Below are 23,382 nucleotides of genomic sequence, written 5' to 3'. Positions count from 1 at the left end.
GTCTAACTGCTCTCTGATGACTCACGTCCCGGGAGCTGTGCAGTTCCTATGGGGATATTCTCCCATCATGCACAGCTCCCGGGACGTGACATCATCATTGAGCAGTTAGACAGAAAACTTCAGAAGCTAATAACTATTGGAAGGATTAAGATTTTTTTAATAGAAGCAATTTACAAATCTGTTTAACTTTCTGGAGCCAGTTGATATATATATAAAAAAGGTTTTGCCTTGAATACCCCTTTAAGTCTTTTAGCGGTCCTCTCCTTAGTCCTGACAAGTCCTATTTGACTATTAAAGGGGTACTCCGCTGGAGAACTGGTGCCAGAATGTTAAACAGATTTGTAAATTACTTCTATTTAAAAAATCTTTCCTTCCAGTACTTATCAGCTGCTGTATACTACATAAGGAAGTTCTTTTCTTTTTGAATTTCCTTTGTCTGACCACAGTGCTCTCTGCTGACACCTCTGTTCCTTTTAGGAACTGTCTAGAGCAGGAAATAAATCCCCATGGCAAACCTATCCTGCTCTGGACAGTTCCTGATATGGACAGAGGTGTCAGCAGAGAGCACTGTGGTCAGACAGAAAATAGGTTTAAAGGGGTACTCCAGTGAAAAACTTTTTTTTTATTTTTCTTTTTTTAAATCAACTGGTGCCAGAAAGTTAAACAGATTTGTAAATTACTTCTATAAAAAAAATCTTAATCCTTCCTGTACTTATTAGCTGCTGAATACTACAGTGGAAATTATTTTCCGTTTGAAACACAGAGCTGTCTGCTGACATCATGAGCACAGTGCTCTCTGCTGACATCTCTGTCCATTTTAGGAACTGTCCAGAGTAAAAGGAAATCCCCATAGCAAACATATGCTGTTCTGGACAGTTACTAAAATGGACAGAGATGTCAGCAGAGAGCACTGTGCTCATGATGTCAGCAGAGAGCTCTGTGTTACAAAAAGAACATAATTTCCGCTGTAGTATTCAGCAGCTAATAAGTACAGGAAGGATTAAGATTTTTTTATAGAAGTAATTTACAAATCTAAATTGGAGGTGGGGGCTCACACTGATAGGAAGAGGTACTGTATGTTACATGTTAATCCTACGTGTCAAAATGTGATATGGAGATAATATATGGTAATACAGACCTCTAGATACACATGTGGTAGTGTTCTGTATACGATGGCTGAAATTAGAGTGTTAGAATGGAGTGATTGATGTTTACTGTTACTTACTATGTATAATTATATATATATAAAATGTGATAGAATAATAGTTGGTACAGGAGAAGAGATAATGGTGATATAATATAAATTTTAATAAAATTTTTAATTATAAGTATTGAGTGTGCGGCTGCACAGCCGCACACTCAATAATTATAATTAAAATTTTTATAAAAATGTATATTATATCACCATTATCTCTTCTCCTGTACCAACTATTATTCTATCACATTTTATATATATATATAATTATACATAGTAAGTAACAGTAAACATCAATCACTCCATTCTAACACTCTAATTTCAGCCGTCATATACAGAACACTACCACATGTGTATCTAGATGTCTGTATGTCCAAAGATTATCTCCATATTTTACAAATCTGCTTAACTTTCTGGCACAAGTTGATTTGAAAAAAAAAAAAAAAGTTTTTCACCGGAGTACCCCTTTAAAAAGGAAAGCTTCCTCTGGAGCATACAGCAGCTGATAAGTACTGGAAGGGTTAAGATTTTTTAAATTGATGTGATTTACAAATGTAACTTCTTGGCACCAGTTGATTTAAATAAAAATGGTTTTCCAGCGGAGTACCTCCTTTTAATGTATGGGTTTATCTTTTTTGCAATTATATCTACAAAGTGTGAGCAGTGGTCTCCAAAGTGAGGACATCCAGAGGTTGCCAAACTACAACTCCCGGCATGCCCGGAGAGCCAATATAGTTTTGCAACCTCTGGAGGTCCACGCTTTGGAGACCACTGATGTAAAGGCCCTATGAAACAAGAACCCAATTGGAATATGTCCTTTCTTGCTGTTCCCTTGGGAGGTGGCATTAGGCAAGCAAAAAAGTCCCCAGCCAAAAATTTAATGTGCACTCTCATGAATTTTTTTTTTGCTATTGCACTCCTTATGGTAAATTAAAAAAAATCTTTCTAATGTACTTTGTTTAAAAAAAAAAAAAAAATGAAGTTTTCAGTTTTGTGTAAAAAAAAAAAGAAAAAAAAAGCTGCCACTAGGTGTTCCCCTACTTGTCCAGAGCACATTCCCCCCCCCCCCCCCCCATCTCTTGCACAGACTTTGGACTTCTGCCGGCCTGGCAGAAGTCCTAGATCAGGAAATGCAGTCTGGAGTGCTGAGGGTCATGTGTGCAGCCTTAACCAATCATAGCTCATCTCACATTGAACTTCTCTAGGCTGTAAGTAGCAGAGTGAGGGAGGAAGTTCTCCCCTGTATGGCTTCAGATGATGTCACAACCTGCTGGGGAACGCCCCTTCCCAGTCTGTGACTCTGACGGAGACTGAGCAGAAAATACAGAGCAACATCAAGGGTAGAAAACTAGGGGCAGGGGGTGGTTTATCATGATGCGGCAGTGAACTGGAAGGATTATAACATTTAACAAGATCATGACAGGTACTCCTTAAGCGTTCCACCATCCACATGTATAGTAAGAGACTCCAAAATTGTGCAGCTTATCCTCCAGACCTTGTCAATGTCTATTCTTGCAAGAACTGCCAAAGACTCATCAATTACGATATCTCTTGGAACTCAGGTCGGATGTCCCATTTTTCTCAAGATGACAAGCTTGGCGGATTACGTAATGTTCCTTGAGCTCTTCTCCCTCGTATTCTTGACATTCAGGATGTGTGTCCTTCCATTGTCCTGTCTAGGCACAACAATATGGATACAGCGCGTCAAGCACTGATATGGTGTTATCATTAAGGGGGAAAGGTCCTGGCACGGTAGTAGCTCGATATCTCTTATTACGTCGCCACGGAAATAGATTGCAAAACCTGAAAAAATTTTTTTTTTTTGCTGCAAATTCCCCCTAGTTTCGATAGAATGTGATAATCGTAAGACGTCTTCCCGTGCACACTGTTACATGCAAATATTATTCTGTGCAAACTAGGCAAAGACGCCATTGTTTATCTCTCGGCTCTCGGAATGGATATGTTTGGCGCTGGTGTCTGGTAAATAGCGGTATACAGATTAGAGAAGAGTGATTAGTGTTTATCAGCCACTGACGGAGGAGCATCTTGGCCACACTATTTTATCTTTCTCCACAGCCTGTCCCCATTATCGAGCTCGTATGCTTCTGGTTGTGCTCCGCCGTCTCCATGCTTGGATTTTTGTGTATCTGGCCAATTTCTGTAGTGTCCTGAACCATTTGGTTTTTAATCTGTAATACTGTGGAGGATCTTCTCCTCCGCGCTGCCGTCTCATGCAAATCTGCTGCACTGAGCCCTGCGTATTGTCATGTTCCACACCCGGCTCATCCCGGCCCATCCGGCCAACTGGCTCTGAATTCCCTTGTTTTTTGAACACTTTCCTCACAGAAATAACCTAATCTCACAACTATGTTTTGACATCTGGCTTTCGCCAAATCTGTAAATTAGGACTCCGGGTGTGAACGTCTCTGTGGGATTTTATTTTTCCCTTCTAAAACTTTGAAAATACTTCAGTTGCCGATTGACCTGTGTGAATTGGAATTTGACTTGTTTTACAGTAAAGGCGGTAAATTATTATTTTTTCTTACTTTTCAAGGAAACTCCGGTAGCATGACAGATATTATGACAATTTATTAAGGTTGACTTTTTATATGCAAATACACCAAATCATCCATCAAGTATGCACCAGGGTACATGTCCAGCTCATGATTCTCGTTACTTGTAGAATAAAAGGGGTCAATATCCAGGTTTATGGATTTGAGAGAGAGCAACACGAGTACCTCAATGAATGATCTACTCCAGCTTTATATATAGACACTAAGGTCACTTGTTATTGACCATCTCTTCACTGAAGACCATCTATGTACAACCACACCAGGCACCTGATAGATCTAAAACGCCATGTGGAGGCTATATAGGGATGGTCTTGCCATATTGGCGTTGCTCCATACTTGCCTCCCTAGCTCCCCTACTGCCACTGCTGGATCTTCCGGGCCCCACTGTGATCCTCTTTTTTCCTCTTTCTAATTTGTTTCTTTCCAGCAGGAACTACCCAATCACTAGACTGAACGTTCGCGAAATGCCATGAGGAGGAAGGCGTTTTTCGATTGTACGGACTTCAGCTTAGTTAAAATCAATAGTGCAATAATGTCTTTGTATCTTGGGTTTTAACTAAAATGAACTAAATGTAATGATAAATGATTTTTTTTCAGGGAAATTATTATTAGTAGTAAAAAATAAATAAATAAAAAAAAAAAAAAAAAAACTTTTGCTGGAGTACCACTTTAAAAACAAATGAAAGAATTTGGCAACATTTTAAAGGAAAATTGTCAGCTCCCCCCACACTAACCAGTGGTACTGGCTGGTATTGTGGCAGATGCTGATCAGTTTGATGCGTACCGTGCCCGGATCCGGCCGTAATCTTCTATTTTCGGTATATGCCAATGAGGGGCAAACTGGCACTCTGATGTCAGTGCCGCTGGCCGCAGCGCCGCTCAGCTCATCAATATTCCTCCCCTCTCTCTTCATTATAGGGTGGGGAGGAATATTGATGAGCTGGGTGGCGCTGCAGCGGCACTGACATCAGAGTGCCAGTTAGCCCGGCCGGTGTCAGTTAGCACCTCATTAGCATATACCGAAAATAGAAGATAACAGCCCAACGGCATGGCGGATCCGGGCTCGGTAAGCATCAAACTGATCAGCGTCCCCCGCACTACCAGCCAGTACCACTGGTTAGTGTGGGGGGGAGCAAGCTGATCATTTTCCTTTTTAAGATCTTTTGTTCAGAAAAGTGTTGCAAAAAAATGGTTCATTCATTGTTTTGATGGGGTCATTGATCATGTGTGGACAGTTTGAAGTCAAAATGGACTGAATTATGTGTTGTTCTTAATATAATTTTTTGCTCGACTATCGTTCAACCATGAACCTACTTGTTCTGTGTGATGTGAATGGCTGGTATTCTGAGATCGCCCGCACAAGGTTAGATGTTCCCACACTTGAGGGGTAATTAACTTTAGAGGACTGACCTCTACCCTTCCATTTGTTTGTTTCTGAAGATGGCTCCACACGTTGTAGGCCTCCACGTTTTTGTTTCCTCTTCCATCTGTTCTTGCTTACTGTTGCAGACAAGCGAGGTTTGCTGAGTCACACAAGGTAATTATCACCTACTGCGATGGTAACTACTGAACTGTTCGCTTCTTAGGGTTTTGTCAAACTGCTAGACACGGGAGGCATAATACCGCTGTAATTCAAGTGTGAATAAAAGAAAATGTGATCTTCGCTCCTTTTTTCTTTTTTTTGCTTTTTGCCGTAGACATTTCTGTAATGGTCAGATGTCCTTAAATGATCTTTAGGACGTCTACGAGATGTACCATTAGATATAAAAAAAATGGTTGCGAATACGCACCATGGCTGGAGAAAAAGGCATCAAAATAAAATGTTATGATCATATGTGGCCCTGGAGACCCTTTTGGACCTCAAAATGGAGGAAACTTCATAGAACTTAAGTAGCTGTCTGCTGAATGCTTCTGCAGCTAAAGTCTGTGTTCCAATTCCAACCTAGCTTGCATTTGTTTTCAATGAAGAAAGGCTTAGCTAGATACCTCTAAAGGGGTACTCTGCCACTAGACTTCTTATCCCCTATCCAAAGGTTGGCTAGGTTGGATGTCGGATCGTAGGGGGTCCCGCCGCTGGGACCCCTCTGCATTTCCATGCTGCACCTGGCATTCTAAACAATGGGGAGATTTATCAAAACCTGCCCAGAGGTAAAGTTGCCCATAGCAACCAATCAGATCACTTCTTTCATTTTTAACAAGGCCTGCCCAAAATGAAAGAAACAATCTGGTTGCTATGGGCAACTTCCCCTGGACAGGTTTTGATAAATCTCCCCCAGTATGTTTAGAACGATGGGTTCTCTCTCATGTGATCCACCACACCACCTCCATTCATGTCTATGGGTGTGGGAGTGACGGCCATCTCTTTAGAATACTGTTTAGAAAGCCGGGTGCTACACGGAGATCGCGGGGGGTCCCAGCGGCGGCCCCCCCGATCAGACATCTTGGACTGGACTAGAATCCCCCAGTGGTTTAGGTCCTACCTTGCAGCTTTGACTTTCACTACAGGTGTAGGGGTTTAAAGGGTACTCCGGTGGAAAACTTTATTTATTTATTTTACTTTAAATCAACTGGTGCCAGAAAGTTACAGATTTGTAAATTACTTCTATTAAAAAATCTAAATCCTTCCAGTACTTGTTAGCTGCTGAATACTACAGAGGATATTATTTTCTTTTTGGAACACAGTGCTCTCTGCTGACATCTCTGTCCATTTTAAGAACTGTCCAGAGTAGGAGAAAATCCCCATAATAAACATGCTGCTCTGGACAGTTCCTAAAATGGACAGAGATGTCAGCAGAAAGCACTGTGGTCATGATGTCAGCAGAGAGCTCTGTGTTCTAAAAAGAAAATAATTTCCTCTGTAGTAGTCAGCAGCTAATAAGTACTGGAAGGATTAAGATAAGTAATTTACAAATCTGTTTAACTTTCTGGCACCAGTAGATTAAAAAAAAAAAAAATTCCACCGGAGTACCCCTTTAATTTAAAGTAGAAGCAGGCTGACTGGATTAGCCCTCAGGCCTCCTTCTGGATGACACAGACTCCTCAGGTCCTCTCTTCACTGTACTTCAGCATAAAAGAGAGCTAGAGCTCAAGAGAGCGAGCTGAACCTTGACCTCACTGTATAAAGGGGCTGTTGAGAAAGATCCCATTGGTCACAAACAAGTCACCTGGTTCACCTTGCATACCTTCCCTTGACAACGGGGTTACTAAGAACTAGGGATTGACTAGGGATATTGATTTTTTTAGGGCAGATACCGATAATCTTTGACTTTTCGGCCGATAGACGATAACTTATACCGATATTCCATAGACCGATTGTCTCTATGGTGTTCATGGTTCTTTGTGTGTCTGTTGGACACAGCGCACCCTAGGGGCTATAATTGGTTCTTAAAGGACTTGCAAACAAAAGAAGTCGGGTAGTTACGTCTACTACTACTTTGCCAGCTGAGCAGATTGATTCTGCTGGTTTCAGATAGAAAATGTCTCTGCCAAGTTCAGAATCTCAGCAGGATTCCTTGTCATTACCGTGACCTCCGAATCCCTCTCGGGTCACCTTGCAGCTGTTGTCTGGCATGTGTAGAACAGTTTGCGGTTTTTCTTTTTATCAGTCGAGGTGGACAGGTGTTCGCTAGGAATGGTTCCAACCAGCCCCCGAAATCCTGGGAAAATGTAGGCACCACTTAACTGGTTGTCCCAGGGTCAGACTGACTTTGCTTGAGAAACCATATGAGGCTAGATGGCCAGGATTTAGCTATATATTCTATAGGGTCTGCAAATCGACATTATATATATATTTTTTCATTGTAGGGCTTAATAGAACTATTTTTAACTAATAACTTATTTTTTTAATATTTGCTACAAGTTCAGATAACGTAGATTTGTTGTTGGTTTTCCCAGTGCAGATTCCAGACAGTACACCAATTACGGAATCCCCCCTTTAAAAAGTATAATCACCCAGAAGATAGGTAGGTTGGGACCTTCTATTGGGTAGATGCCCCCATTAAGAAGTTTTCCGCAAAAATAAGTCTTCTTTAAAAGAAAAAATCCTATTAGTCTTCCCTTCGCCCCTGTGCTAAGGCCTCTACGTATTTCCCTCTGTTATTGTTGCAGGACCTTCTCTTGCAAACCTGAGTGGTGCAGGACCTGTTATGCTATGAAATTATATTGTTTGCTTCTTTATCCGGGGTGGTGCAGGGCCTGCCATGTGATAGAGGTCACAGCTCTGCAGCATAAGTAAGGGGAGTGATTTTTTATTTTATTTTTTTCCAATGGTCTGCAGGTATCTGGAACATCTGCAAGTACTTGTGCAATTGTCCAGTATCTGTATCGGGACATCCCTTTTATAAAATATGGTTATTCAGAGTCTCAATAAAAATCCATGCAGATTTTTAATGAAAGGTGTGAATTTTGCTCTGAATTAATTGTGTGAACATAGCCCAGGGCTTATAGCAGTCTAATACTCATAGCAATTCACCATCAATCAGACGCTCGCTGATGTAATAAGGGATATGGGGCTGACAATGATGCACTATGTTCTTGTGGCCCTGTCTGTACGATAATAAAGTCATGCAAAAGGCTTCTTAAACGAGTGCCGGGTTACTAGGTTGTAATCTGCCATGTCTGGCCTTAGCCTAAAGGTGGCCATACACATTGGAAAAAAGGGGTACTCCACCCCTAGACATCTTATACTGTGGTATGGGGTATGATGCAGGGCAGATGGAATTACCCTAGGGACAGATGGCATTAACTCCTTGTATTCGTGACGCCAGGGCGTGGTTTATCCTCGATACCACCCGAAGGTATACCGCTAGATCCTGGGCTAGGCACGGGGGCAATAATGACTCCAACGCCAAGTTACGGACAACGGTCGCTTTACTGGGGTTAGACAGATGGAAAAGTCTATACAGTTCAACCAGGCCCACGGAGGTGACCAGTGACTTCAGAGAACCTAAGGGCTTGCTGGGACTTGTAGTAGAATGGGACAATTTAGTGCAGGCCATGATGACTTGACAGATGACTTTGACTTGACTGACTTGTGACTGACTGTGACTGTGGCTTACTTGTAGACTTGTGCCTGCAGACTTGACTTGAAGCCTCCTATGACTCCGGACACACTCTTAAGCTCGACTGCACTGGACCTCAGCAACAAAAGCTCTAAGCTTCAAGAGAGTGAGCAGAGGCTCCACCCAGGGCTTATATGTGGGAGACTCTGGTGGGGTCCCATTGGTCACCCCTAGGTCACCTGGCCACTGATACCTCCTTAGTAACAATCACATGACAAATCACATGTTAAACAGTCTTAAAATGACGCTTTCTTCATACATTATACAGTATAATACATGGTAAAAATATGTATATGGGGGGACAAGTGCAAAGGGGGCCCAGGGGACACTGAAGGGAGGCTGCCTGACAGGGCAGAAAAGGTACAGGGTAACAACTCCTGTACTGGGCCACCTCAATCCCATATCCAAAGGATAGAGGATAAGATTCCTGATTGAGGGAGGTCGCCGTTGGGACCCCTCGCAATCTCCGGTGCAGCACCCCAGTTATCCATTGTACAGAGCAAACTCTCCATTCTGGCACTCACAGCCGTCACGCCCCCTCCATTTATGAATGGAGGGGCAAAGCAAGGTGAGACATCGCGAACACGGAAGCTCCAAGCTTCCATGTTTAAAAGGCCTCCACACTGGTCCTGAGATCGTGGGGTCCGATTAGGCAGACCCCCCCCCCATGATCAGACATCTTATCCCCTATATTTGGGATAGGGGACAAGATGTCTAGGGGCAGAGTAATCCTTTAATGTTGACCAGGCTTACCAATTTCAGCTGGACTGGCCATCTAATCTGTATAAGGGGTCCCCAACTCTATCCTGATGGCAGTTTCGGAATATCACACTTCTTTTTTTCTATTTTTTATTATTATTTCAGCTTACCTTATCCTTTCGGTTCTTGTGGTATATTCACCACCACCGGAGCAGTCTGGCAGCATTTTACGCTCTTTCTCTTCTTATTCAGAACACATGCATGCAAGTGTGCGAGTCTGACAACTTTTAATAAATCACAGTTTAATCTTTTTTTTTTAGAAAGCTGAGTGACATGACCGCCATTACATATCCCACAAGGGTTGTTATACATGCACAGCATTAAGGGTCTGAGACATCTACAATGGTAGACATTTTCTGGAAACAGATGTATCTGAGAAACAGCTGACTGGCATTGAGCATAGCGCAGGGGTTCGGGGGCTTCGGCTGCTGGAATATGAATCAAGATTAGTTACCACAGCGGATGAGATTCAGCTCTATCGGCCTCCTGAAGCGCGCGACCAAAGCCGCTGCCATCAATAATTGATGCCGGCTGAGCTGATCTCCGGGAGCTGATGAGCGGTGACTGGATGAAACTGAACGTGGACCAAGCACATACTTGTGGTCTAAGGACGGAGGATGATAACAAGACTGAAGCCTGGAAGCTGCCATCTCAGCTATAACGTTACAAACCTCAGATGAGTTACACAACCTCATTGTGGTACTGAGGAATTGCCTGTATACTGGGTTGTGTCATCTTTCTCTTAGACACCGTCCTTGTGGATATTCTTGTGTTCCCACCAACCACCCAACAAACCCGGAGAGAATACACTCCCTGTCGTGGTTCCTGAGAACTGGTTGTGAGGGTTGTTATTATTATTATTGAGAGACTATTCGCTGTTCTTTTATTGTGTGTTTGGTAGATTTGCATCTTTAAACATTCCATGAGCAGGATCCAGATCAATACATCTTTACCTTAACACATAATACATAATAACCATTGTATGAGGTTGTGCATCTCTCCTTTTAAAATAAACCTCAGTATGTTTTGTAAATTGTTGAGAAAACTGGAGTGTCTGGGAAGCCCATAGAATCACAGGTAATGGATTTGTACCCAGGATCCTATACAGTATAGAAGTAGCCATTCAAAGATAAATCTGTCCTCCTTGTAGTATTAGTATAGATTTCCAGAGATGGTATTTGCTGTCTGGTAGAATAAAATGCTCTTTCGCTCTCGTTCTACTTTGCTCTCTCGTTTCCTTTTGCGCGCTCGTGTTTTCTTGTTTGCTCTCACTTGCTCTTTTGCTCGCTGCTCTTCTTTTGCTCGTTGCTCTTTTTTTTTTTTTTTTGCTCCCGGTGGTTTGCTCTCTCTAGCTAGCTCTCATGCTAGCTCTCATGCTAGCTCTCTAGTTAGCTCTCTAGTTAGCTCTCTAGTTAGCTCTCTCTAGTTAGCTCTCTCTAGTTAGCTCTCTCTAGTTAGCTCTCTCTAGTTAGCTCTCTTATGCTTGTGGTTTTTGCTCCCTCTCTGACTGACTTGCTCTCTTTTGCTCGCTCATTTAATTTTTATGAAAATGTATTTTTATAATAGCATACATGATGTATAATATATATAATCTTTTCCCAATATACTTGGTAAAACTACACTATTATTATTTAATAGGCCACCCACATATCAGCCCCATAGTGGTGGCAACAAGAAGACAATGCTCCAGCTCATTTATGCTGCTGATTTCTAAGAAATACATTTGTATCTGTAATTTCTCATGGGGTAAACTTCCTTGTCTGTTAAAGGATACCTCTGGGGTTTACAAATTATCCCCTATACCAAGGAAAGGGGATAAGTGTTAGATCACAGGGGGTCCGACCGCTGGGGCCCTCCTTGCTCTCAAATGAGGTTTGGCTCCTTGCATGAAACAAGCGGTTTCAACCACAGCATGAAGCTACGTCCGCCACACCCCTCCATGCAGTTCTATGGCAGAGCCAGAGATTTCCGAAAGCAGCGCTCCGCCTCTGCGATAGAACTGTATGGAGGAGGCGTGTCGCCCGCTGCTTCAGGCGGTGGTCGAATATACCCGCTCCATGCAGGGAGCCGGGGCTCCATTCAGGAGATCACGGGGAGGCCCCAGCGGTTGGACCACCCCCCGTGATTTAACACTTATCCCCTAGCCTTAGGATAGGGGATAACTTGTACATCCCGGAGGTATCCTTTTAACGGTGAAATGAGTGAGGATGGATAGCTTCGATTTGAGAACATTCCTCACGATGAACCATTAGCTAGAAGCCGCTCTCCGTCGGTAGAGTGCGTTGTATGAGGTCAGTGGGGCCCATGACCTGTAGTATATATCCATGCACTAATTCCTATGCTATAGTCAAGCAGAGAAAGAAATGGAATTGACCGAACCCCAACAGAGGTGACCTTTTTGTCCTCCATTTCACTACTGATCTGCAGTCGGCTGTAAATGACTTATAGAGGCCCATGGGTCGCAGACTAGTTCAATGACTCTGATCCTGCCCAGATTACTATAGTGTGGACAATCCCACCTATTGCCATAGGATACATACCGTAGGTGTAACCAAAGAAGTCTGCTCTTTCGTAAGGGTTTACTTAGAAACACGATGATGTCAAAAGTCAATATATGACCTTTTATTTTCCATGAATGTAATTTTCACTGTTCCAGAGACCGGTCAGGCATGGTGAATTGTGGAAAGGCTGACTAAGTAACATATGGAATATGAATGGGGATCTAATCCGCAGCAAGACAATGAGCGATGCCGTAATTCAGTTAACTATAATGGGATTCATGTATGAAACATCGTATGTCAGAATAATGGTGTGCGGAGTGTGTACTGTATTTATTTACTATGGAACCGCGCCAAGTACTGACAGCTGTGATGGCTTAGATGTCTGCAGATTGCAATATAGTTAACATTCAGCAACATTAGTTATGTCTAAGCAAAAATAAAAAAAATCCTTAAATCAGTTTTCCCCAACCTCCATCTTCCCAGCTGTTGCAAAAGTATAACTCCCAGCATGCACCGACAGCCAAAGTCTTGCAACAGCTGGAGGGCTACAGGTTGGGAAACACTGAACAGGTTTGGTACGCACTCGTCAGTGCACAGCGCACAGTTACAGCTCAGGACGCCGCCGTGAAGGAGCGCGGTCCCCAGGACAGGTAACAATAAAACCGGGGTCGGGGAGGGAATCGGGCGGCGGCAGCTGGACTCTGGCCCAGCAGAAGCCGCTGCAGTTCAATGATTTAAAGCGCCCACATTAAATCATTGAGCTGCGGGGCCAGAAAAAGTTTAACGAAATATACAGGTACACACACGCACCCTCATTTTAACAAGGATATTTATGTTAAAAAAAATCTAAATTTCCTTGGAAAAATGAGGGTGCGTGTTATAGGCCGGTGCGTGGTATACCCTGATTAAAAATGAAAAATAAAATAGGTGAAACATTCCCTTTAAAGGGGTACTCCCGTGGAAAACTTTTTTTTTTTTTTTTTTTAACTGGTGCCAGAAAGTTAAACAGACTTGTAAATCACTTCTATTAAAAAAAATCTTAATCCTTCCAGTACTTTTTAAGGGCTGTATACTAAAGAGAAATCCAAAAAAGAAATGCATATCCTCCGACATCATGACCACAGTGCTGACCACTGCTGTCCATTATAGGAACTGTCCGGAGCAGCATATGTTTGCTATGGGGATTTTCTCCTGCTCTGGACAGTTCCTAAAATGGACAGCAGAGGTCAGCACTGTGGTCATGACCTTAGAAGAAATGCATTTCTTTTTTTGGATTTCTCTTTAGTATACAGCCCCTAAAAAGTACTGGAAGGATTAAGATTTTTTTTTTTTTAATAGAAGTGATTTACAAATCTGTTTAACTTTCTGGTATCAGTTGATACAAAAAAAAAAGTTTTCCACGGGAGTACCCCTTTAAACAAAAGGAAGTAGATTATAAATCGTGGATATTTAAAAAAAATAAAATAAAAATTTTGTAATTTCTTTTTTTTTAATTTTATATATTTTTTTTCATTTCCAAAATTTAATTGCACTGGAATCTGTTGTATACAATTTTTTATCTCGAGAACATGTATGTTGTGTTAATAAACATGTAGACTGTGGATTATGGGCATTATGTATGTAGCAGTCAGGACGGCTCATAATGAGCATGCCTGTTAATTTCCTCCGCGTCTCCTCTGTTACACCCCCACCCCCACCTCCTCTTAAACTTCCTCTGCTGTATGCTGATAAATGAGCTGTTTCAGCGCATAGGGTTCTGCACACCTTCATGCATTCATCAAGCTGAGTGGATGCACAATAAACCACACTCCGCTTCTTACAATGTTGTATAACTGTGTTAGTTCTGCAAAAATCCAATGTAAAATGCTCCGCCTCACCTTTTCCACTTCAAAGGCAAGAAGAGTATCATGGCTCATTTAATCACAGCTACACACCGGCCTTAGAAACTGGGAGACGAACCAAGATTTAATTGTAGGTTAGGAAAAGGAACCGTGCCAGCGAAAGAGACAATGGCTCAGAGCGGCATATGGGGGGGGGGGGGATGTCGTGTGTGCGCGTAAACACAAAGGATCCTGGGAGCATGCACAACTTTCCCTAGTGTACTGAAATGGGGAAAACACAAAGAAAATGGAGCAAAATTTTCATTAGCAATATGCAATTTGTATACTTTTTCCCCCCCCCCCCCGGATGTCAAGTTGAGTGTTTAGATTTGTTGGTATAGTGTGTTGCTATAGAACATTGATCTGCGTGAATATGTTGTATTAGGTGTTTAGTAGGGGTAAGGGACTCTTCTTGAGGTTGCAAAACTACAACTCCCGGCATGCCCGGACAGCCGTTGGCTGTCCAGGCATGCCGGGAGTTGTAGTTTTGCAACACTACAGATTTATGGTATTTGCCTCCGAATAAAAATCGAAATAATCTTCCAAAGATTGTTGTCCAGTTGAGTGTTTTTAGATTTGTTATGATAATTCCTGTACGTTGATCTTAGTGAATATCTTGTATATGGTGTTTAAAGGAGGACTCCAGCCAGGGGCGTAGCTAGAAACCACAGGGCCCCGGTGCAAAAATTTGCCCAGGGCCTCCTGTCACGATCACACCCTATCGGTCCAGCTAAGACGCTAGAGAGAGTGTGATGGTGCAAGGGTTAAAGCCACCAGACCTCTGGGTATAGTTTAATACTGCCAGACACTGTATCCCCTGAATATAATACTGCCACACACTGTACCCCCTGAATATAATACTGCCACCCACTGTACCTCCTGAATATAATACTGCCACCCACTGTACCCCCTGAATATAATACTGCCACCCACTGTACCCCCTGAATATAATACTGCCACACACTGTACCCCCTGAATATAATACTGCCACACACTGTATCCCCTGAATATAATACTGTACTACCACACACCGTACCCTCTTAATATAATACTGCCACACAGTGCCCATGAACTTAATACTGCCACACACTGTATCCCCTGAATAGAATACTGCCACACTGTACCCCTGAATAGAATACAGCCACACACTGTACCCCTGAATATAATACTTCCACACACTGTGCCCCTGAATATAAACCCTAAAAAATAACCATGTTATACGCTGTACCCTCTGAATATAACCCTGCCACACACTGTACCTTCCAAATACAGAACAGTACACACACAACATTCATACATCATATATACAGTACATACACACATCATACATACACCATACATACAGTACATTCACACATCATTCACACATCATTCACACATCATTCACACATCATTCACACATCATTCACACATCATTCACACATCATTCACACATCATTCACACATCATTCACACATCATTCACACATCATTCACACATCATTCACACATCATTCACACATCATTCACACATCATTCACACACCCCCACATACATAATACATACATACACATTACACACATCATACATACACACATCATAAATACCTCCAGATTCCCAGCATAATACATCTCCACACATCATACATACATCATTCTAGCTTACACACATCCCCACACATCATTCATCCACCATACACACATCATACATACACCATACATACAGTACATACACACACATCATACATACACATACACCATACATACAGTGCATACACACACTTCATACATACACCATATATACACCATACATACACACACTTCATACATACACCATACATACAGTACATACACACACATCATACATACACACTCTGCCTCTGGACCCCAAATATAACCTCCCCCCTCAGGACCCGAAATCAACACATACCCCCCCCCCCCCCAGTCCCCCCTCCCCTCCGGACCCAAAATTAAGCCCCAGCAACCCGACCACCTGGCCACCCCTGCCGCTCCACCGGACGCCAAATTAAGCCCCCCGCCGCTCCTCCAGACCCAAAATTAAATTAACCCCTCCTAACTCACCTACGGCCACCATGAAGTTCAGTGAGGAGACCTGCTGGTGATCCGGTCCCTCCTCTGCGCTCGCTGCTAGGAGCGTGTCTGCATACGGTGAGGGGAGGAGGGGGTAAGGGGCCCGGTCGCAATGGCGACCTTTGCGACCTCTATAGCTACGCCACTGACTCCAGTCAAAACTAGCTTATCCCCTATCCACAGGATAGGGGATAAGTAGCTGATCGCTGGGGGTCTGACTGCTGGGACCCCCCGCAATCTCCAGAATGGGACCGGGCTCTCAGTAAGAAGCACGTGGTTCAGGAGTGCCGAAGAGACTCAAGTAGAGCACTGCGGCATCTCTGGCACTCCCATAGAAACTAATGGCGTGTGTGCACGTTCTATCGGTAGGCGACACCCGCTCCTCACTGACAGCCGGGATCCTGTTCCAGAGATTGTGGGGGGTCCCAGCAGTCAGACCCCCTGCAATCAACTACTTATCCCCTATGCTGTGGATAGGGAATAAGTACATTTTTGCCATAGTTCTCCGTTAAGGATTGGGTTGGGGAAAAGTAGAACAGCTCAGTAGATTTACCCCTCTGTATTCCCCATGTGGTTCGTTCATTCATTTATTTTTAGCTGGCGCTTGGTGTGGCTTCGGGGGTTGCCCTGCTCTCGTGACATCATGCCCCTTCCCTTGTGACGTCACTCCCACCCCCTCAATGCAAGTCTATGCAAGGGGGTGTGATGTCCATTACACTCCCTTCCATAGACATGCATTGAGGGAACGGGACGTGACCTCATGAAGGGGTCGGGGCATTACATCATAAGGGGTCGTGGCGACTCCCAAAGCCTGCACCCAGCTTTCAGAACTAAATGTTCCAAACGCTGGGTAGTGGAGTACCTCTTTAAGTAGCAGGGGTGAGGGAATCTACAACTGTGGTCTTCAATAGAGATGAGCGAAGTTACAGTGATTCTATTCGTCACGAATTTCTAGGCACGGCAGTTGCTGACTTTCTCCTGCATAAATTAGTTCAGCTTTCAGGTGCTCCGGTGGGCTGGAAAAGGTGGATACAATCCTAGGAGAGTGTCTCCAGCCCACCGGAGCACCTGAAAGCTGAACTAATTTATGCAGGATAAAGTCAGCAACTTCTGAGCCGAGAAGTTTGTGAAGTATCGAATCACTGTAACTTTGCTCCTCTCTAGACTTCAATCTGTGGACGTCCCAGATGTTTCAAAACTACAACTCCTGGCACGCCTGGACAGCCGACGGTTGTCCGGGCTTGCCGATAAGTCGTTCATCTGTCTGGTATCAAAGTCCTAGGTAACATGTGTCATACAAGACTCTCTGGGCAATCGCGGCACAAATCTTGCTAAAGGAATCAAATTATCCGAAAACTTGGCAGATTTGGTTTCCGGTGGAAATACTGTAGATGTGCTCGCCTCTAGTTGTAAGATTTTGTTCCCTTGGATGTACCGTAGACTAAAATTGTGAATCTCTTCTCTTTCAGGAAATTTTACTACATTACCTTGCTGAGAGATCCCGTCTCGAGGTACCTTAGCGAGTGGAGACATGTGCAACGAGGAGCCACCTGGAAGACTTCGCTTCACATGTGCGACGGCAGGACACCGACACCAGAGGAGCTGCCATCTTGCTATGAAGGCACAGACTGGTCAGGGTGTACGTTGCAGGAGTTTATGGAATGTCCCTACAATCTGGCCAACAATCGCCAGGTTAGAATGTTGGCGGACCTCAGTCTCGTAGGATGCTACAACATGTCCTTTATTACCGAAAAGAAGCGAGCTCAGCTTCTTCTGGAAAGCGCCAAAAAGAACTTGAAGGACATGGCCTTTTTCGGCCTCACGGAGTTCCAGAGAAAGACTCAGTATCTCTTCGAGAGGACTTTTAATCTGAAGTTCATCAGACCTTTCATGCAATACAACAACACCCGGGCAGGTGGGGTTGACTTGGACAATGGCACTATCCAAAGGATCGAGGAGCTGAATGACCTAGACATGCAGCTATACGACTATGCAAAGGACCTCTTCCAGCAGCGCTATCAATTCAAGAGGCAGGTGGAGCGAATGGAGCAACGAAGGAAGAATCGGGAAGAAAGACTTCTCCAACGGTCCAACGAGGCCTTTGCCAAGGAGGAGGCAGAGGACCAGGTCCGCTGGCCTACGGAAGACTACATGAGCCATATAATTGAGAAGTGGTAGCAGGGCATGGACTTTTATACTACTGGAGAAAAACCTTTTAGTCTCACATTTGTTTATTCTGTATTGTATAAAAAATTACCGGAACATTTACGAAAAAAGAACACTTTTTTTAATTTAATGTTTGTAGCACACGGCTCGGAAGCTTCGGTAAGCATTCATCCTTCTGTAGGAGAGTCTCTCTCTTATTTTAATGTAGTGAGAATGTGACCGCACAAACGTCAACAATGCTATACGTTTCCATTCACACTAGGGAGTCATTAAAGCATTGTTAACTGTTTTTTTTATTTTTTTTTTATTTTATCTTGCTTCTCGAATTCTCAAGGGCGACTAATGAACTAATAACAGTGGTATGTTTAATAACCGAAAACACATTCTTGTTTTTATAACCCTAAAGAAACCCACATGTCGGCCAAAGACAACCATTAGCGGTGAAGGGAATTTCATTGTATGTGACTTTTTTTTTTTTTTCTTTTTAGAAAAGTTTTTGAAGGAAGACATCCACTTAACCACTTAAAGGGGTACACCGGTGGAAAACATTTTATTTTATTTTTATTTTTTTAAATAAACTGTTGCGAGAAAGTTAAACAGATTTGTAAATGACTTCTATTAAAACATCTTTACCCTTCCAGTACTTTTTAGCAGCTGTATGCTACAGAGGAAAATGTTTTTCTTTTTGAATTTATTTTTTTGTCTTGACCACACTGATCTCTGCTGACACCTGATGCCCGTATCAAGAACTGTCCAGAGTAGCGTAGGTTTGCTATGGGGATTTTCTCCTGCTCTGGACAGTTCCTGATACGGGCATCAGGTGTCAGCAGAGAGCACTGTGGACAAGACAAAAAAAAGAAATTCAAAAAGAAAACAATTTCCTCTGTAGCATACAGCTGCTAAAAAGTACTGGAAGGGTAAATATTTTTTTTTTTTTTTATAGAAGTCATTTACAAATCTGTTTAACTTTCTGGCAACAGTTGATTTATAAAAAAGTGTTTTCCTCTGCAGTACTCCTTTAAACTGTGGACCTCCAGATGTTGCAAAACTTCAACTCCCAGCATTCTTGGAGTTGAAGTTTTGCAACATCTGGAGGGCCACAGTTTAAGGCCACTGTGCTGTATCTTAGCATTTGAACACAGTTTAATATCCATCCCATTGCCATTCCTAAAAGACTATCAATGAGTTTCTCCATTGTATATGTCCCTTTATGTTCTAGATTGTATCTATGCAAAATAGTTTGATATGTCTACCCATTCTCACTTAGACACTTATCATACTCTACAGTCAATATAATTTAATACTATGGGGGGACCCAAGTAAATGTGTTACATAAAAGGTGTTTACAGATAAGAACCATTTTGGTCCATCTACTCTGCCCAATATTCTGTATACATACAATGGTAATCCGTTCCAAATGGACCATCGTTTGTTGAAACCATCGTATGTTGAGGGATCCGTGCAATGTAAAGTATAGGACAGTGGTCTACAACCTGCAGACCTCCAGATGTTGCAAAACTACAACACCCAGCATGCCCGGACAGCCAACGGCTGTCCGGGCATGCTGGGAGTTGTAGTTTTGCAACATCTGGAGGTCCGCAGGTTGAAGACCACTGGTATAGGAAGTTGTAGTCACGTGTCCCCGTTGTAGTCATCGCTGTCGCCGCGTCCCCGGGGTGTCCCCCACGCTCCGGCAAGGCCTCTGCTTCCCCGGCATCCTCGCTCTCAGTCGCCGCCATCACGTCGCTACGCACGCCGCTCCTATTGGATGACGGGACGGCGTGCGCAGCGACATGGCGCCGACGATGGAGGGGATCCCGAGGACAGGTAAGTGATCGTCAGCGGACCACACGGGGCACCGTAAACTGCTATCCGGTGGCAGCTGAAGCAGTCTGCGCTGCCGGATAGCCGTTTATGCGATTGCCCTGACATACAAAAGCATCATATGTTGATGCTGCCTTCAACATGCGATGGCCCCTGAGAGGCCACCGTATGTTGAAATGATAGTATGTCGGGGCCATCGTAGATCGGGGGGTCAGTGTACTACGAATAGTCCCTGATCCTATTTTATATGAAGGATAGCCTTATGCCTATCCCATGTATGCTTCACAATTGTATCTGCAAATCTTGAATGGATTGTACACTGTGACACAACATTGGCCTATACAATGAAAGACAGAAAAACAGTCGATATTTAGCAAATCCCTTTTATAGAAGGAAGGCCTACTACCCCTTTTGAATGAGAACAAGGATCCCAATGATCACGTTTTTACAGGACACCTTTTTTCAATATAGACTTGTTAAATTTGTACATAGTATAATATAATGGAACATTCTTAAAGGGAATACTCGTCATAAGGGCAAGACATGGTGATCTAAAATAGATATTTTACATGGAGGAGATCCAGCTGGTGTATGAATTTTGGTAGATAATGATTCTTGGAGAAACAAAAAAAGTATGGCAATTACTTGTCCAAAGCATAGCTTTTAGCCCACCAGTCCCTGGTTCTGTACCGATGAAGGGCAAGGAATCCGAAACCTGTCTACAGGTGGGTGTCTGATTTTGGACTTCATTGCTCAAGGCCCACCAACATTCCGGGTTTTTTGTTACTCCATTGGAATAGAACAGGAAAAAATGTAAATCTTGGACTGTTGGTGGGCCGTGAGGATCGGGTTGTATGTAAGACTTCATACTATCAGCTGTATCTTCTTAAAGGAAAATTGTCAGCAAGTTCACCCACATGAAACCCAATACACTGGGTTATAGTGTGGGTGAACAGGAGTCCATATTTTTTTTGTTGGGTTCGCTGCTGAGTCTTCATCCTGTAAAGTCCCGTAATTCACCCCCTTTAGATGCACTCTGCAGGCGTGTCCCCCCGCCAGCAGTCATACTTTGGGTCCTGGAGGAAGGTGCCTGTATGCAGAGCACAGGTGCCGAAGATTTTACGCAGCTGTCACGTCCTGATCATGTGAGAGCTGTGTGTCCCTGGGGAGCACTCTGTTTAGTGTAACTGCGCATGCGCCGGGCCCTTGCTACAGAAGTCGGGAGTAGCGAGGGCCCGGCGCATGCACAGTTACACTGCGCAGAGTTACACTGACCCACACTATAACCCAGTGTATTGGGTTTAGTGTGGGTGAACTGGCTGACAATTTTCCTTTTAAAGAGAACCAGTACCTCCCAGAACTGCTTTAAAGTCCTGTCATGTAGCAAACCAGTACTTAACTCTGTTCTGATGAGTGTAAAGAACCCTAAAATGGCCATCGGCAGATGGATGTTCGCCTAACGGTAGCCGTATGTATGCAATAGCTGTTGGCCTAATGTTTGTTTGGCTGACTATCTTTCCTGATCCCTCCCATACACAGGCATGCTAAGTGTTTGTGTATGAAATGTATAGGAAGGAGTGGTAAGCTGCTTTCAGACTCCGATAGCGTTGGCTGATCTCTGAGACCAAGGATCGGGCTATCGAAATCCAACAATGTCAGATTCTTCAGATTCCCCCCTCCACCCCCCCCCCCCCCCCCCGTACACATTATACAGTCAGCTGGTCCTGCTGAAACTGACGGGTTTGGACGACTTTTTGTAATATGTATGGGGACCTTTTAAAGAGGTTATCCAGATGTTTTAGGAAAATCAATATCCTGCGGAGGCTGAGGAAAAGAATAGAAAAAAAACGATATTTATCTGTCCCTGATCTCCCTGAGCTCCCGTTCACCTTTGACTATTCCTACAGATCTTCTGTCTTCCTGCTTCAGAAATAAGCGCTGTGTGCAGGACCTGCTGGCTTATCCAATCGCTGGCTGGGATGGTACACTATCACGGAGGAGGGTGATCAGGGGACTTAACAGCAGTGAAGGGGACCTTCAGGGTATCAGGGCTGGATAAATAGAAGTTTTTTTTTTCTCCATAATTACCGTAATGTTCCAAGAGGATTTTATTGCATAGACATTGACTTCCACTGTAAATAATAGGTGGCACTAGAAAGAGTTTTCTTCCTTCCAAAGGAAAGCTATGACCATGTTGCGAAACCTGTCCCTGAGCGCAAAAATGTGGGTGAAAAAAAAGTCATGCTGCTATGGCTTTAGTCAAACAAATATCAAACGTCAAGATTAGCACGCTCACCGACTGAGGCTCTGCCTCAGTTGCAGGGTAAGATGTGAGATAAAGAATCCAGGGCCCCAATAGCTTTTTTACTTTATTGCAGGTCTATTAGAAGCAGGGAGTTATGCACTTTTCAGACAAGGCAAGCTTTACGTGTTTTGCGGGGGTTACACCTTAATCATAAGCATGATGCTTATGAGTAAGGGTAAGCCCCTGAAAAAAAGGACAGGTTTTATGCATTTACAAACCAGGGTGCCTCTAGTTGTGCCTCTAACGACAGCGCTCCAATAGTCAATAAAAGCTTTTTACTTTATTGAAAATCCATCAGAAACAAGAAAGTAAACGCTCCTCAGACAGGTCAGGCTAGACGTGTTTTGGTGGTGGTTACCCCTTAATCATAAGAATGGCGCTTAAAATGCATCAAACCTGTCCTGTCTAGTTTGCAATAAAGTAGAAAACTTTTGTGTCATATTGGAGCACTGGATTCTTAATCTCATGTGGGTCTGGTGTTTTCTATAGCCCTTTCAACTCCCAGTTAATATCTGGCCGCAGCGTTTTTGATTTTCTGCATTCTAAAATCTTGAATATTGTGGGTTCGTGTCCCCAGGTTCTACAGGCCCAAAAATGAATTAAATAAATAAAAATAAAAAATGTTCACCCAATCTTAGTTCTTCTGTGCCTTTTAACACTAAATGTTCATATGACCACATACTCAAGCGGCCCATTTGTTTTAGAAAACCAAAATGATGGTCCTGTCCATAGTAAAGGTTTCTGAAGAATATTAAAAGGCTGATAAAAGGACCTACATTATTCAGGTAAGTGATTTCCAACACCTGTGGTTTTGAAAGTAGTTTTGCAACAGCCGGCGGGATACAGATAGTTTCTCTGTAACATCGGAGAGCCAATGTGGACAAGTATACCTAGACACATGACCTGTCTCTCCATCATTGTTTAGACCTAAGCGTCATTCACCATAACAGATAACCATCTTTTAAGAAACTGGTTCCAGTCAGTCTGAGACATTGATTCTACTGGATTAACAAAATTGTCTAAACTCAGAAAGACCTTAAGCCCAGGGCTA

General features: G+C 43.3%; 1 protein-coding gene across 1 annotated transcript in view; it reads left to right on the top strand.

Moving 5' to 3' along the window:
• The window catches only part of HS6ST1 (heparan sulfate 6-O-sulfotransferase 1), a 153,759-nt gene extending 134,718 nt beyond the window's left edge, over window positions 1-19,041 (top strand). Inside the window, exon 2 of the mRNA XM_056564056.1 lies at window positions 17,506-19,041. Within this exon, the coding sequence (XP_056420031.1) occupies window positions 17,506-18,214 (709 nt within the window). The 3' untranslated portion in view covers window positions 18,215-19,041. The remainder of the gene's footprint in view (window positions 1-17,505) is intronic.
• The last annotated feature ends 4,341 nt before the right edge of the window (window positions 19,042-23,382 follow it).

This window comes from Hyla sarda, chromosome 3, assembly GCF_029499605.1.
Source record: "Hyla sarda isolate aHylSar1 chromosome 3, aHylSar1.hap1, whole genome shotgun sequence".
NCBI classification, from domain to species: Eukaryota; Metazoa; Chordata; class Amphibia; order Anura; family Hylidae; genus Hyla; species Hyla sarda.
The sequence above is the reverse complement of the archived record's forward strand: the minus strand, read 5'-3'. Positions and strand labels throughout refer to the sequence as shown.